At 39.9% G+C, this 14,664-nt stretch overlaps 3 protein-coding genes across 4 annotated transcripts in view; 2 read left to right on the forward strand and 1 right to left on the reverse strand.

Moving 5' to 3' along the window:
- On the forward strand, positions 1 to 9,738 carry eif2b4 (eukaryotic translation initiation factor 2B, subunit 4 delta). The gene is made up of 13 exons (XM_042094172.1): positions 1 to 132; positions 681 to 721; positions 813 to 990; positions 1,379 to 1,645; positions 3,467 to 3,549; positions 4,456 to 4,547; positions 5,104 to 5,218; positions 5,910 to 5,986; positions 6,207 to 6,309; positions 6,533 to 6,660; positions 7,982 to 8,159; positions 8,717 to 8,897; positions 9,470 to 9,738. The coding sequence occupies exons 1-13, from the start codon at positions 72 to 74 to the stop codon at positions 9,667 to 9,669; spliced, it is 1,704 nt and encodes a 567-aa protein (XP_041950106.1). The 5' UTR covers positions 1 to 71; the 3' UTR covers positions 9,670 to 9,738.
- A 904-nt stretch (positions 9,739 to 10,642) lies between these two features.
- On the reverse strand, positions 10,643 to 12,612 carry atraid (all-trans retinoic acid-induced differentiation factor). Of its 2 annotated transcripts, none has more exons than XM_042094176.1 (7): positions 12,494 to 12,612; positions 12,180 to 12,319; positions 11,868 to 11,936; positions 11,705 to 11,776; positions 11,479 to 11,600; positions 11,102 to 11,202; positions 10,643 to 10,888 (listed from the first exon to the last, which is right to left on the reverse strand). In XM_042094176.1, exons 1-7 carry the CDS (start codon positions 12,578 to 12,580, stop codon positions 10,784 to 10,786), a joined length of 696 nt encoding a protein of 231 aa, XP_041950110.1. In that variant the 5' UTR covers positions 12,581 to 12,612; the 3' UTR covers positions 10,643 to 10,783. The 2 variants fall into 2 exon arrangements, with proteins under 2 accessions (XP_041950110.1, XP_041950111.1); XM_042094177.1 differs by having other exon boundaries at positions 12,180 to 12,315; positions 12,494 to 12,584.
- A 1,040-nt stretch (positions 12,613 to 13,652) lies between these two features.
- snx17 (sorting nexin 17) overlaps positions 13,653 to 14,664 on the forward strand; it is a 43,129-nt gene continuing 42,117 nt past the window's right edge. The window contains exon 1 of the mRNA XM_042094173.1: positions 13,653 to 14,405. Coding sequence (XP_041950107.1) covers positions 14,346 to 14,405 — 60 coding nt within the window. The 5' untranslated portion in view covers positions 13,653 to 14,345. The remainder of the gene's footprint in view (positions 14,406 to 14,664) is intronic.

Here is a 14,664-nt window from a genome sequence, read left to right on the forward strand (position 1 = left end):
GTTTTAAATGTCCATCTTTATTCGCAAAATGTTGACAGTCTTTCCCGTAACGTAGTGTGAGGCAGGGAAATATGGCCGACGCAAAGGAGAAAGGAGAGCCGAATCAGGCTGAAAGCATCAATCATACTGCAGGTGAGAGCGATATAATTGTCATTTAGACAGTACATTTCTCTTATGTCTGCAACTTACAATTAGAAATGTTGTTTACTAGCCTGGTGTCTTGGTTTGGTTAGATTTGCTAGAACTCTTATTGCTAGCAAGCTGTCTGAAGTTAGCCAACCTGAGCTAACTAGTGCTTTCCATCGTGGCCTGACACTGACAAGTCAACAACTTACCATCTGTGAATGGAAGTTGCATCATTTGCCGTATGTACAATTTTGACCACCTTGACACATGGCCAGTAACATCTGATTTAACAAACGTTTTGACTTGAATGTGTATGTTATATTACTCTCGTGGCCGACTGCAAAGGAAGCTATTAGTTGTTCCATGAGGTAACTTACTCAACGTGACGCCCCTGTCAAGCCACTAATGTGAAATTTCACCGCATCCCCTTGAAGGATGTTACAAGCGCTCAGGCTGCCAGTTTCGGGACGTTGTATGCTTTTTGTGTAATGCACAGTTATGGCATCGTCCCCTTTTATTCAGCAGTCACGCCACATTCTAATATTGCATTTCAGATGGAGGTGCATCGCAAATCGACGTCATATTGCAGGCGAAAGTAAGTAATTCTTATGAAGTCTTTCTTGTCATGATGCAAACATAAAGGTCATATTATGCCGGTTGTTGATTTTGTTGATGTTTCTTTGAAGCTCGAAGGGAGGGAGCTGACCAAAGAAGAGAAACAACGTTTGAGGAAAGAGAAAAAACAACAGAAGAAAAAAGGTGGAAAGGAAGGCAAGGGTACATCTGAGCCTGACCAAGGAAAAGGAAAGAAATGTGTTGCCTCACCTGAATCACTGAAGGCAACACAAAGTCCTCCACAGAAAGGTACTGGTTGATATTTGAAGGATAGGCTGGCAAATTTGCCATGTATTATGCTGTTCAACTGAAAAAGCACAAAACCCAACTATCATTTGAACGTGCTAATCTCCTTTGGCTCCTCCTGTCATCATATCCGAGTAAATTTGTTTACATTATCTCTTTGCAATAGAACAAATAGGCTACGACTGCTCTTGCCTGATTGGATAAATATTGAACAATAAGATAAGAAAATCATGAAATAAGAGACTGACAACACGTAAAATACACCTGTATTCTCTGTCCTTCTCCACCCTTGAACGTCAAACTGGTTATGTCTACAACTATAAAATATTAATAAGTCAAACAGAGTGTAATTGTAATAAGTCGTGAATAAGAAATATGTTTTATCTCTCAGTTCCTGTCACGGTGCCTTCATCCACGCCTTCACCTGCACTCGCTCCTGCATCTGCACCAGCCCCTGGTCCCTCGGCCTCGGGGCCCACAGCGCCAGCTCCTGAAGCCCAGCCCGCCACAGACAAGCCAGCCAAGAGCAAAGCCGAGCTGAAGGCAGAGAGGCGGGCACGTCAGGAGGCCGAACGGGCATCTAAAGTCAAGAAGGGAGAGCCGGGCCAGCAGTCGTCCTCTAGCAAGGGCAAGGCGGTCCCCAGTGAGCTACAGCCAGGTAGGACGCATGGCATTGGCATAACCAGGGGTAATGGATAGCCAAACATTTTCTTAAGTGAAATTCAACAAAAATATGGTATACAATGTTTAAATTCCCCTTTGTGACATTGTCAGCCTCTCTTTGAGTTGAGTTTCATGTGGTTTTCGGCTCTGTTTCTTATTATTGTGAAGTACCTCAATGGAGGTATTACAGTTTTTCTCGATTGCTTTATTGCTCTGACATCATGTTTTCAAAACCGTTAACACGCAGGTCTAAACAAAAGCACTCTGGCCAAAATGGCACCAAAAAGGCTCTTACTCTTAAAACTTTTAAAACATGCAGGAAAAGCACATTTTGCCTTCAAAAAACACATTTTGTAGTCAAATCACTATGTGATTTCAATGTGTCAATGATTTCCTGTGTCATTACACACTGGACAACAAAATGCAAAATATAACTTAGGCCTAGTTCTCAAAATTAGATGTTTTTCTGGTACCAGAAAAACTGTGAAAAGACTAAATGTATTGAATAAAATGAATTGTTAGCGCCACCACTTCTCAATGAGACGTGGTCTGGGAACCAAACGTTCATTTTCTCGTATTTGAAAAAAATGCCCAGATCCGTTTATTGGGTGCCACGGATGTCTATCAAATGCGTCTGTGCATAGCTCATCATCGTCTTGCTTTCCCCCCTGTTCTGTGATTGGTTCCCTATCTCAGGCGAAAATTTACTCCATGGTCTCCAGGCTGCCTTAGCAGCGTGAATCAAATTGCGCGCAAGGCAGCATGGGAACACCCAGGCTAATGAATTGTATTAATTCCTCCCAATATGTAGCAGTCATTTACATATAAGACCTACAGTAAGCACCCAGACAAGACAAATATTATTGAACTACAACTTTTCCTTGAAATTGACCTAAACACCTTTTGTACTGTTTTCTTCACTAAATAGGCAATATAGTACTTTCTCTAAATGTGCCTTAGATCCATACTTGCAAATAGCAACACAGAACAGACATGGTATCTCTTATGGATAATGAATGATTGCTGATTGAGGAATTGTACAAAAGAGTTTCACACAGGTGTATCAAAGATTCAGACTAATGCAAGGAATCTCTACCACTTGTGAATATATGTTTTCCTTTTGTTTGGGGTCTTTGAATGACATCTGTGTTAACTGTTTTGCAAAAGGATGTGAGAAATGCGAACCCAATGAAATCGTGTGAGCACATTTGCAAGAGATGACTTCTGCTGTGCAAAGGAGGTGTTCATGAAGACCAAGTGAGTTTCTTTAAGCAGGTCAAAGCAATCGAGAAAAACTGCCTCATACATGTAGGTATTTATATCTATTTATTAATGGGTAATAAATAGAACGGGAGAGAGTGAAGTGCCGCTCCTATTCATTTCAAAGGCCAATGCTAGACTAGCAACTTATGCCAAAAACATGTACAATGTGCTGCTGCAATCTTTTAAAATTTCGACCAACAGGTGCTCACCTCCACATTTTCACAAACAAGCCAATTTGGTGTCAAATTATAGATGGCTACAAATGATGTCATCCGTGTGGATTGGCTGACCCTCTGGGCAGAATATTGCCAGTTCATCCACCAATCCACACACAAGCTGCTTTCAGACATAGAGTAGGTATAAGTCCGCATAAGTCCGCATGTTCTGCGGATGTCAAGCAGTTGGGCCCTATATCTGAACAACATTAACCGGACATTTGGAACTCCGAACTTACCCGGCTCTTACACTAGTAAGCAGAGCTCCCCTTTAGATCCTTATAAGTTCAGGTGTTATGTTTTCCATTTGTCTTACTAGCTTTTGTTTTACTTTTCAGTGGTGAAGAGGTTACCAGAACATGTCCAAGTTGACGACCCTGCAGCTGTCAGAAAGCTTGCCAAGAAGCTAGAAAGACAACAGGTTGACCAATTTGTTTCATTTATTCTAAATTTCTCTCTCAGTTGCCTGTTGTCAAACAGATTCACTACCTCATAACCCTCGCAGATCCCCAGAATTGTCATTAGCAAAAGCTCTTAACGACAAAATAAAAACAGCGTTATATATTGAATTGCTTTGAAGCACCGTACGTTTTCTTGTGAAATTGGAAAAGCTCAAGCATCTGTAAGTGCTGGATAAGATACTTACGCATGTGCCACTGTCACTGATATACTGACACACAATACCTCCTTCCCTTTTGCATGCTTTACGCACAGCGGCCTTCATTTTTTAATTTACTGAATTGTCTCACACAGACAAGCAAAATAGAGCCACTGGAATTGTCCATTGGGCCTGACATGAAAAGTTGTTTGCATTCACTCACATCCTCAATGCATGTGCTTTAACTCCTGTATCCAACAGACACCTTGGCAAACTGGCAGCTACTTAAAGGTCTGGCCCTGCTGTGTGTGTGTGTGTGTGTGTGTGTGTGTGTGCGCGCCTGCAGTCGACACTTTTTATTTTTTTTTTTTTTTTTTTTTTGGTTTTTCTTCATGTCATCCACAAGCTTTGTTTTTTTTTTTTTCCCCCGTTCAACATCATCTGTGTTCCGGGGGGTTTGGTTGGGTTCGTAAAGCGCAGTCTGTGCTCATGTGTTGTGCCTTCTCGCCGTAGGTAGATTTAAATTGTACGGAATGTGGGTTGAAGTTTTGTTTGTTTGTTTATCTGTTGGTTTTGTTCAGTTCTGCATTCTGAGGTGACCCAGCCTGGATGCTGTTTTGAATGTGCTCCTCTCTTCTCGTCAGAGGCTGTTCCATACACCATGAGGCAGTCTTAGTCAAAGCAGTAATCTCTCTCTCTCTCTGTCTCTCTCTCTCTGTCTGTCTGTAGATTCCTCTCAGGTCAGATTATGGCAACAAAGTCAGCCTGTTCTCCCATCTGCACCAGTACAGCCGCAAAGCTCCCCTCACACAGCAAATCAGGTATTGTATACTACTATTATACTGTGTGCGTTATGGTGCTTTCATATAGAGTTGTTGTATGGTGTGTGGTATACAGTATAGTATGGGGATATAGTGTAGTATGGTGTGTGGTATACAGTATAGTATGGGGGTATAGTGTAGTATGGTGGGGGTATGTATTCTCTGTGCTAGTTTCTTAAAATACATATTTATGCATCTTTACATACAAGTGACTTGTTTCTGTGTGTTATTGAGTGGCCTTTTTTATCCTCCCAGTAAGGAATAGATTTCTCGGGGGTTCATATTAGAGCTGTGTATACAGCAGTAATACAGAGCTGTGTACACATTTCCATGGCTCCTTTGAATTTTTTTTCCCCATAAAACACAGTCCAATCAAGCAGAAACTTGACAACGGAACTGCAGGATTTTTTTCTCCCCAAAACAGGCCACTTGTTGTGGAACTACAAGTGGCTGCAGATGTTATGAAAAAAAGAAAAAGAAATGGATGACATTAATAAATTCACTTGTGAATTTTTTTTGAGAATTCTCTGTGCTTGATTGCTGCTGTCTGTTTCAGCATCCCTTCCACAGTAATCCACCCCTCGGTCGTACGGCTGGGTCTGCAGTACTCCCAGGGTATCGTGGCTGGATCCAATGCTCGCTCAGTTGCACTGCTGCATGCTTTCAAACAGGTACTCTTTTCACAACAGCTACATTGCCTATTACATTGCCTATTCATTCACAAAGAAAATTGGTGTCCTTAAAGTTTGGACTTTTCCTCATTTTTTAATTAAGGCATTAAGATCCATTTCCAAAAGAAGATTTTTTTTTATTCCTCTTTTTAGTCAACTTTAGCATGGGACTGAAGACTTTTTATAGGCACTGTAACTCTAAACCATTGTTGCACTTTGAGTGATGGGTGTATGCATGAAATGTTGTAATATTTCATCCAAAGCAACGAGATCAGGAGTAATATATTACCTGAATATTACTGTATGTTTCAGCACCAGAGTAATAACTAATGGTTACAAAAATGATTGGTTAATAATCTGTGAGGGAGTCATGTGGTGTTTGGTGTTTTAAGCCCCCTACATCATCTTCCAGGCAGCGCTGCATTGGAAGGCACTAGGGTTAGGCTAGGAAATTTAGCATTATGATTAAGGGTTAGGGTTAAGGTTAGGGTTAGGTGCCTTGAAGTCGCCGGTCACAGTGCTGCCTTGAAGTCGACGGTGGGGGCTTAAGACATCATCGAGCGAGTGATGCATCAACAGTTTATTGTCTTTGGCAAATCTTGCATTGTCCAAATGTGCTGAATAGGGATCTATTTTTCAGAGCTATGCACACATGTTCCAATGGCTCTGCATGTTTCTGTTAATCACTCAGGTGATCCAGGATTACACTACACCTCCAAGCGAGGAGCTATCCAGAGACTTGGTGAACAAGCTTAAACCTTACATTAGGTGCGTAGCTGCAACTGCAACAACCCATGCTCTTGTTTCCTTACTACCATAGAGGTTATTGTTAGGGTATTAGGATATGGTTAGCTATTAAAGATGGAATTAAGCGTTTATAAAGTGCCATGTTTTAACAATATATGCAACTCCTATTGAATTCTACGCAGAAAATATGATTGGCCAATCAATATATATTTACTGAATTTTTATTTTGCTTTCCTTATAGTTTTCTTAATCAATGTCGCCCTCTATCGGCAAGTATGGGTAATGCCATTAAGTACATCAAGAAGGAAATCTCCAATATCCCCAGTCAATGCAAAGAGGAGGAGGTAAGGAATAGGGGGCCTTTTATCTAAGTGGTCCCATGTCCACCATATATATATATATATATATATATATATATATATATATATATATATATATATATATATATATATATGTATGATTCTCATCATTGGACAGGCACATGTATGAAATTGAGTCATAGCTCTAGTCCTTATCACTGGGTAACATCCTCATTGGGCCTCTAACTGTTTTGCTCCTCTCTTTCAGGCCAAGGCACAATTGTTGGAATGTATAGATGTCTACATCAATGAGAAAATCACGCTGGCAGCCAAAGTCATCTCTGAGTATGCTAGTGAGAAGATCAGTGATGGGGACATCATTCTCATTTATGGATGGTAAGAGCATTCAAAAACTCACTTGTTTAGTAAAGGCAATGAACTTTCTCCAAATCAACAATAATAATAAACAGGGCTGTCAAAATAACACATTCATTTCGATTAATTAATTACAGAAATAATAAAGCGTTGAAAAAATGAAGGCTGATTAATCGCATTTCGTTGTGACATTTGCCCAGTGCAGTCTGGCTACAGTGACTGAAGGAGACAGACAAGAAAGCGCTGCTTGGTCCTGTAAATGAAACATTTAGCCTACGTTTTAAAAAAAAATGCCCAGACCACTCTATTTCTGCAGTAAGGAATTTCCGTTGCCTACCAAAGGAGTTTTGTCAAGTCAGAAGTATTACCCCAATGCAAAGCAATCTGGAGGTACGAGTTAGCACACCTCTTGATGATGATAATAAGGCTAGTAGCTAGCCTTGTGAAAGTTAACTTTGCAAACATATTGTTTGCTCAGTCTCCCCTTTTGACCGACTAACTAACTAACCGACGAACTCCCTTACTAAATCGACTACATTTGTTGCACACTTGAAACAAAATGTCTTCACAAGTATGTTGAAGCTGGTTACATTTATTTACTTACAATAACGTCACACATTACATTTCCGTTCGCACTTGCTGCTTTTCTTTGTTTTGTTTTTCCTACCGTTTACTTTTTCTACTCAACTACTTGAACTGCTTTATTTCTTATCCTGGACTTCTACCTACTGGATAGAAAAGGCAAAAACATAGTAATTATGTGAATAAAAATCTACAACATGTTTGAATGGCCAAAAAAAAGGACAAATCATGGGGGGTATACCACACATTACCTTGGTGTTAGGGTACTGCACATGTCATTGACAGTGAGTGGAAACTTGAGTCATTTGCATTTATCATGCTAAAAATCTTACACCAGGCACTACGCTGATGCCTGCTCCAAAGGGAAAATTAAAATGAAAGATGTTGAACTTTAAAGTCTATAATGTTGTTTTGGCTCTTCATTAATTCACTCATCTGCCAAAATTGTTTTTAAAATATGTTCATAGCAAAATGGATTTATGCGATTCATTTAGATTAATTAATCACAGAGTATGTACTGTAATTAATTCGATTATTTTTTTTAATCACTTGACAGCCCTAATAATAACATTTAAATCATAAGCTCATCTGTTTCAGAAATGAAATCCTCTTGACTTCTACGTCATGTTCTTTCAGTTATCCTGTATAAATTGTCCTTTGAAGATAATTTGGGCCTTCCGTTGTGATATTTCAAGAGGTTATAGTATCAGACATTTTTTGCCGTCTGTACTGACCTAATTGCGTTGTGCTCCATCCTCAGCTCCTCGTTGGTCAACCACATCCTCTGCGAGGCCTTTGAGAAAAAGAGAAAGTTTCGGGTGGTTGTGGTGGACAGCAGGCCGCGACTGGAGGGGCGAGAGGCACTCCGGCGCCTGGTGAAGAAGGGCATCAACTGCACCTACGTCCTCATCTCCGCCGTCTCTTACATCCTGCCAGAGGTGAGCCCCCCCCCCGGTGTCTAATAATAACAACAGCAATAATGATGATCACTAGATGCACTGCAAAGCTGTACAAAATATGACTGCCGCTCAGTCTTGCACATTCTCTCCGCAAAAATGGTGTGTGCGTGTGCCTGCATGTGTGTATGTTTTTATGTGTGTGTGTGCGTGTGTGCGCCTGTGCGCTGTGTGTGTTTGTGTGTGTGTTTGTGTGTGTGTGTGTGTGTGTGTGCGCGCGTGCGTGTGTGTGTGGGGGGGTCCTACAGTGTCCCGGGAATCGTTGACACAAAATTACTAGCTACGCTAGCGGTGGTCATAATAATAAATTCATATGAATTACTTCTACTTGCAATTGCAGCTTCATAACAGTGAAAAATAAATAAAGCAAGCACTCAACAGTTTTGTTTACTTTTTCATTGCCTCACAGCTTCATAACAGTTTAATAATAAATAATAAAGACTTGCATCTATACACTGAAGACGACACACACACATATCACAATATGAAATTCAGGTACACTCATCCATCCTCCTTTCATTCCTTCCTTCCTCTTGCAGGTCTCCAAAGTGTTCTTGGGTGCCCATGCATTATTGGCCAACGGCTATGTGATGTCGAGAGTGGGCACGTCTCAGATTGCCCTGGTGGCCAAGGCCTACAACGTGCCAGTGTTGGTGTGCTGCGAGACGTACAAGTTCTGCGAACGAGTGCAGACCGACTCCTTCGTGTCCAATGAGCTTGGTGAGATGATGGATAGATGGATGGATGGATGGATGGATGCATTCTTTAATGTTCCCAAAATCATTTTATAACACGTAACAGGAAATATAACATGTAACATAGGTTCACACAGATGTGCCAAAATATATTTAGGAGTGGTTTGTGCATTTGTCTAAATAGTGTTTCCTTAACATGCATGAGTATAAGACAGGGCTCGACATTAATGGTTGCCCTTGGCTACCAAATTGTTACAAGTGATAAACAGATTTGGTTGGCTTTGGCAACTTAAACCTCATGCATGGTTGCCAAGCTGGCAACCACTTTTAAAAGACCATACTTTACTTGGAAAAGGGTTGGTGTCTGTAGATCTGTTTTGAGAGGGAAAAGGGAATGATATGTGGTCAATATTGGCGACTGGTGTAAAACTTATGGCACTAATTTGATCAAAAGGTACTTGACTGGTCTGTAAAAAAGACCTGTTGCATGATAGCCACATGGTACATGTTAGACTCAAGACTTTGCCCTTCATTTAAAGTAGGGCCCTTTAAGGTATTTTGAGATGATTCTAATCTTGTTTTTGTTTGGCCACCCAGATGACCCTGATGACCTTATTGTGACCCGGAAGGGTAAGACACAGCTACAAGACTGGCAGAATGTGAAATCTCTGGGTCTCCTCAACCTTGTGTATGATGTCACCCCGCCGGACTTTGTTGATCTGGTCATCACAGACCTGGGCATGATCCCCTGCACCTCCGTACCAGTGGTTCTACGAGTTAAAAATGTGGACCAGTAGACCCAGGCCGCAAGACCAAGCGGCCGATTGTGCTACGCCACTGGCATAAAATAAATATATATAAATATATCTGAAAAGGCACATGCTTTTTTAAAAAAGGCGCCACTGTTTTTGTTTAGTTTTTTTGTTTAGTTTTTTTGTTATTGTTGAACATCAAATGGGAATGTGTGTATGCGTATATGAGAGAGATAAAGAGAATGGTGAAAGTCAAAAGGGAATGTGTGTGTGAGTGAGTGAAAGAGAGACTAAAGCTAAAGAAAAAAATAGGCAAGTACTTAAACAAGGAAATGGGGAATCTTTAGTATTCTTTACACAATAAAAGGTTGCAAACTTTTGATTATGTACATTTCAACCAATGACATGCACTGTGCCAGCATAATCTTAAAGAGCTAACCTCCCAATTCCAGTCTAAACAAAATGTAGAGAAGCACTGCTGTGCCCTTATTTCTTTCTCTTGGAGAAACAAGCCTATGCTGTACATTAAAACAAAATGAAGTATACTGACTTATTGCATATCTTGTCAGTTAAAGTGTATATGTCAGGCTAAAAAACAAAATCTTTTTTAACCTGACATACACTTTAATGTAATTTTATAGCAACGTGTAATACAGTAGTAACAGATGTGTTCCAGTGCATTTGTGAAATCTGTCAGCATATAATTTGGCACTTATCTCTAAAACCTTTGTCAATATGATTTTCGTGTTAACATCACTCAAAAGTTAACATTAAATATGATATCATTCTTAAAGTGTGAAACCCATCTAGTAGCAAAACAATATCTTGCTGTTTTTTCAAACGTGTGTTCTAAATTCACTGAGATCAGAAAGGTAGTCTACAATTTTGATAAAAAACAAATGGAGCAAAAACATTTTTGCATTTCCCTCCCTTTCAAAACATCATGCTCCTGTCAGTAGCAATAAATCTTTGAAATAGCTGCTGAAAATGTGTTTTTTTTTTTTTTTTTTAAAACATGATTTTCAAAAAATGTCATTGTGCTTATTAGCATGTCAGTTTAAAACAATTGTCAGTTCTCTTCAAAATGGCGGTATAGAAGCCGTCAGCATGATCTGAGGAGACGTCTGTAGACAGCTGCTTCATGACGAAAACTCGAAAGTCACATGGCTTTGGCCTTCCTCCTCTGGGTAACCCATAACAGAATGGACGTCAGGACGGTAGACCCTCCAAGAATCCCAAATACTTTTGCTGTGGGAAATTCACCCTAAAAATGCACAAAAAGGGGCAAAATTAATTTAAAGGTGCCAGTATTTTCATACCTACAAGTTCCCCCTGCACAGTACCATAACAACAAGCCAACCACAACCTTGCACAGATAAGTACTTCATTTATTCAACTAAATATTACACAATTTTGCATTACACAAACTATGTACATTGTACTTGTCAAAATTCTGTAGCAGATGTTAAATACAAACCTCTCTCAGGCACTTGTATCCATGGAAATCCTCTGCACAACTACATGCAAAGAAACTTGGTCCATAGGGAGAGCACAGGGAGTTTTGTGGACAGTCCCAGGCTGGATAATGGTCATGAAACATAATTCAAAATCATTAATTTCTAGCCTGGTAGCCAGCCCAAATGTTTTATTATTATTATTATTATTATTAATAATAATAATAATAATAATAATAATAATAATAATAATTCACAATTGAGTTATGAGTAATAATAGAATAGAATTGAGTCTGGTTAAGTCACACAAACCTTACCTTTAATGTACACAACCAATTATGCTATCAATTAACAAGCAGAGGCAAATTTCAAGAATAAGAGAAAGTAGGTGGTGACTTACACATGTGCCCGGTTTGATTGCAGGCGTTAATTTGTCCCTTGCATAGTCTGTATTCACTGTTGACCTCTGTCTTCTCCCATGATGCATTGCCACCAGGACATGTTAGGTTTGAGGGAAGTATTCTACAAAGCAAATTCATCATAATGTGTGTAGCCTACTTTCAAATAGGAGTTTAGTGGATTATCTCAATAATCTGATATGACAAGAAAGTATGTTTACTACTTACACATAGGACAGCTGGCTGAAGCCTTGGAACACCAGATCGCTCAGGTTCGAAATTGGGTTGAAAGACAGATCTCTGCTCAAGCGAAACATGTAGAACCAGCCTTATATACAAAAACAAAACTAACGATGGGCATCTTCTGACACTTCCATCTAACCATACTTACATCATTGTCGCTGTGGAGGCCTCACTGAGATCTTCCACAACACTTAAATTGCAGTGTGATATATCTAGTCTGAAATAGAAATGTGAACGTATAGGAACATCACAACAATCACTTAAAAAAGAGCAGCCTATCATACAACATGAAACTCCAACAAGACAAAAACATGTCTAGCTGATATAAAATATCTGTTCAATCACAATAAAATAAAATAATAATAGTACACAATAGTTGTAGTGAAATGTACAAATCAAAACAAAATAAAACATTTGGTAGATGTAATTGTACATTTTAAAATCTTAAAGCTTAGCCTACCCAGTAATACAGACGGCACCGCTAGTGTTGTCCTTTTGTAAACAGCATCGTCCATTAATCTCACCAGCAGATGATGTGCAAAAATTCCAAACAGCACTACCATTCAACACTGTGCCGTCGCACATGAGACATAGGCCTACCTGAGGAAAAAGTCAGATCACGAATAACATAAATTGCTCAGTTTGTTTTTGGATATGGACGAGGACAACTCTAAGAAAGACACAACACATAACTTAATAAACAGGCGAAAAATACCAGTGGAAAGAATTACAATGGCCTCATGGAGTTAACATTATTATTATGCATCTATTTACCTGTGATTCAGTGGCGTGACAAACAAGGTTTCCATAAAATAATACAAAAACGACAGCCCCAAATGTCAACAACCGTTCAGCTGTCATCTTCTTCTCATCATGTGACTTTTAAACCGTCACGTGATTACACGCGCATGTGCCTGCGTTCATGGCGGTCCGTCTTGCGCAGTAATTTCGCATACGATGCTTCTCTCACCAGTTCATTGACACAAGATGCTTTCAAGTTAATAAGCGTGTTTAGGGTCACAGTAGGCTACCCTTGGCTAAATACAGTCAGACCAATCTGATACATAGATCAGAATGATCATGTTCTTCCAAATGTGTTATATTTTTTAATGCGTTTGACATCTTAGTCTTAGTCGACCTGCACATAGCTGCAATACTTGCTGCGATCATTCATTTTTAATCCTCCAACTGGACTCTCCTTTAGGACCGTATCCAGACTGTGACTGACTGTAAACAGAGTATACTTTTCTTTTCTTTCTTTTTGGAAAAGAACAAGCAAATGCATCCTAGACAAAGGGTTAATCAGAAAAAAACAAAACAGGAATAGCATCTCTGGGCTCCCTTTCTCACTCTCACACAGACTCGCATAGCCAGAATAAGTTGGCAAATTCAAACAAATAAAATGAATAAAACCCCAATGTGTTCACATTCACTGTCAAAACACGTTAGGGCGACTTGAAAGCGTAGCGGATTCTGCTCATAAGCTAGTTAGACAGCTAGACTTGCATGTCAAATATTTTCAGTTTAGACAATTAATGTTGCCATCCCCTTATTTTATTAATAATAAAGAGTCTAGCCCTAGACATAATATGCTGTAGCCTACGTCCTACTTTCTTGTTAATGTTACAAGTTAACTGAGTGCTCTTGAGTGAACTGCATGAATATGTGGTCTGTGGGAAATACCATCATTACCTGGGGGGGGGGGTTCGACAATATTCCCCCCAGGATTTTCCCATTACTTCGTCATAAGTATTGAAATATTATATTTCAGTGGTATAATTTATAGCGGTAAAATGCATTAATATTGGCTGTAAATTACCTATGACTCAGGTTTTCAAGCATAATATGTAAAATGCTGGGAATCCTCCCCTTTGACGAAATGGTCAATACCAGGGACTGTTGCAATGCTTTTAGTGCGAGATACATACTGAATATATTACATTGTCCCGTGTCACACGTAGGGGAAACACCGCTGGAGCTCTAACACATTTATTTTATGCTGGACCTTTACTCTGTCGCTCGACTTCAAAATGGTTAACCTTGAAGGGTAGGAAACCTCAAAGAGTTACCAACAATCCTGTGATTTTTAACCTTGCATGCTGGTCGTGTTGTCGTCTGAAACGAGATTGCAAACCAAAGTAGCCTAGCGTTACTCATATTCATGCAGAGTATTTGAAAAAGTTGTTTTTCCCCCCTTGTAATTTTACTGGGATGCACCCCGATGAAAACAGTCTTGGTTCTTTAAATATCGTCGCTAGAATGTCGATACCTTTGCCAGTTTAGATGTAGAGATTCGACGAACAGGACAGAAATGCCAACAATGAAGGTGGAATCACCTATCACTACAATCGCAACATGGCTGCTGCAGAGACGGTAAAGTAAGAAAAGTTTAGCCCCTGGCGTATGAGTTTTAATTTAATTTCTGAACTTTAACCGAAGAGACTTTCTGATTTTGACAACTTGACTCATTGGAACAAGGAAACTGTGGATTATCTCCAGCAAGTGAGAGCGATTGAGCCCGCCGTCTTCTGTTATTTTTCCTCTCACGAATCAAGCAACTTTTTGCATTCTTGGTTCTCTGGTGCCTTCTCGCCAAATTGTTGGGGAATCTACGTTAAAAGCCAAAATGCATTTTTCCATTCCTGAGACGGAGGTCCGTTCCGGTGAAAATGGATCCACGTATGTGGTAAGTACGTGCTGTTGCCCGTGTTTTTTTTTTTTTTTTCAGTGGCCAGGTAGCACCTATACCTCTGGGTTATGGAATTCGCCAGTAGGCAATTATGAAGGGGACAGTGGATTTGTAGAAGACCGTTATTGTAGGCCTACCGGTAGTCTGCAATAAACATTTAAACTATGACCACTAGATGGTCTGGTGATAGCCCAATGCTTCTTCCTCAAATTATGCAGGACCCTGGTGGCAAAAAATGCGCCAGAGTTTTTGGGCA

Source organism: Alosa sapidissima, chromosome 6 (genome assembly GCF_018492685.1).
Source record: "Alosa sapidissima isolate fAloSap1 chromosome 6, fAloSap1.pri, whole genome shotgun sequence".
NCBI lineage: Eukaryota > Metazoa > Chordata > Actinopteri > Clupeiformes > Clupeidae > Alosa > Alosa sapidissima.

Coding starts and splice junctions, on each gene's coding strand:
- eif2b4 (XM_042094172.1), top strand. CDS start 72: ATGGCCGACGCAAAGGAGAAAGGAGAGCCGAATCAGGCTGAAAGCATC. Junction 722..812: donor ACGTCATATTGCAGGCGAAA/GTAAGTAATTCT, acceptor GTTTCTTTGAAG/CTCGAAGGGAGGGAGCTGAC. Junction 5,987..6,206: donor AAGCTTAAACCTTACATTAG/GTGCGTAGCTGC, acceptor CTTTCCTTATAG/TTTTCTTAATCAATGTCGCC.
- atraid (XM_042094176.1), bottom strand. CDS start 12,580: ATGACAGCTGAACGGTTGTTGACATTTGGGGCTGTCGTTTTTGTATTA. Junction 11,203..11,478: donor CAATCAAACCGGGCACATGT/GTAAGTCACCAC, acceptor ACCATTATCCAG/CCTGGGACTGTCCACAAAAC. Junction 10,889..11,101: donor GATACAAGTGCCTGAGAGAG/GTTTGTATTTAA, acceptor GTGCATTTTTAG/GGTGAATTTCCCACAGCAAA.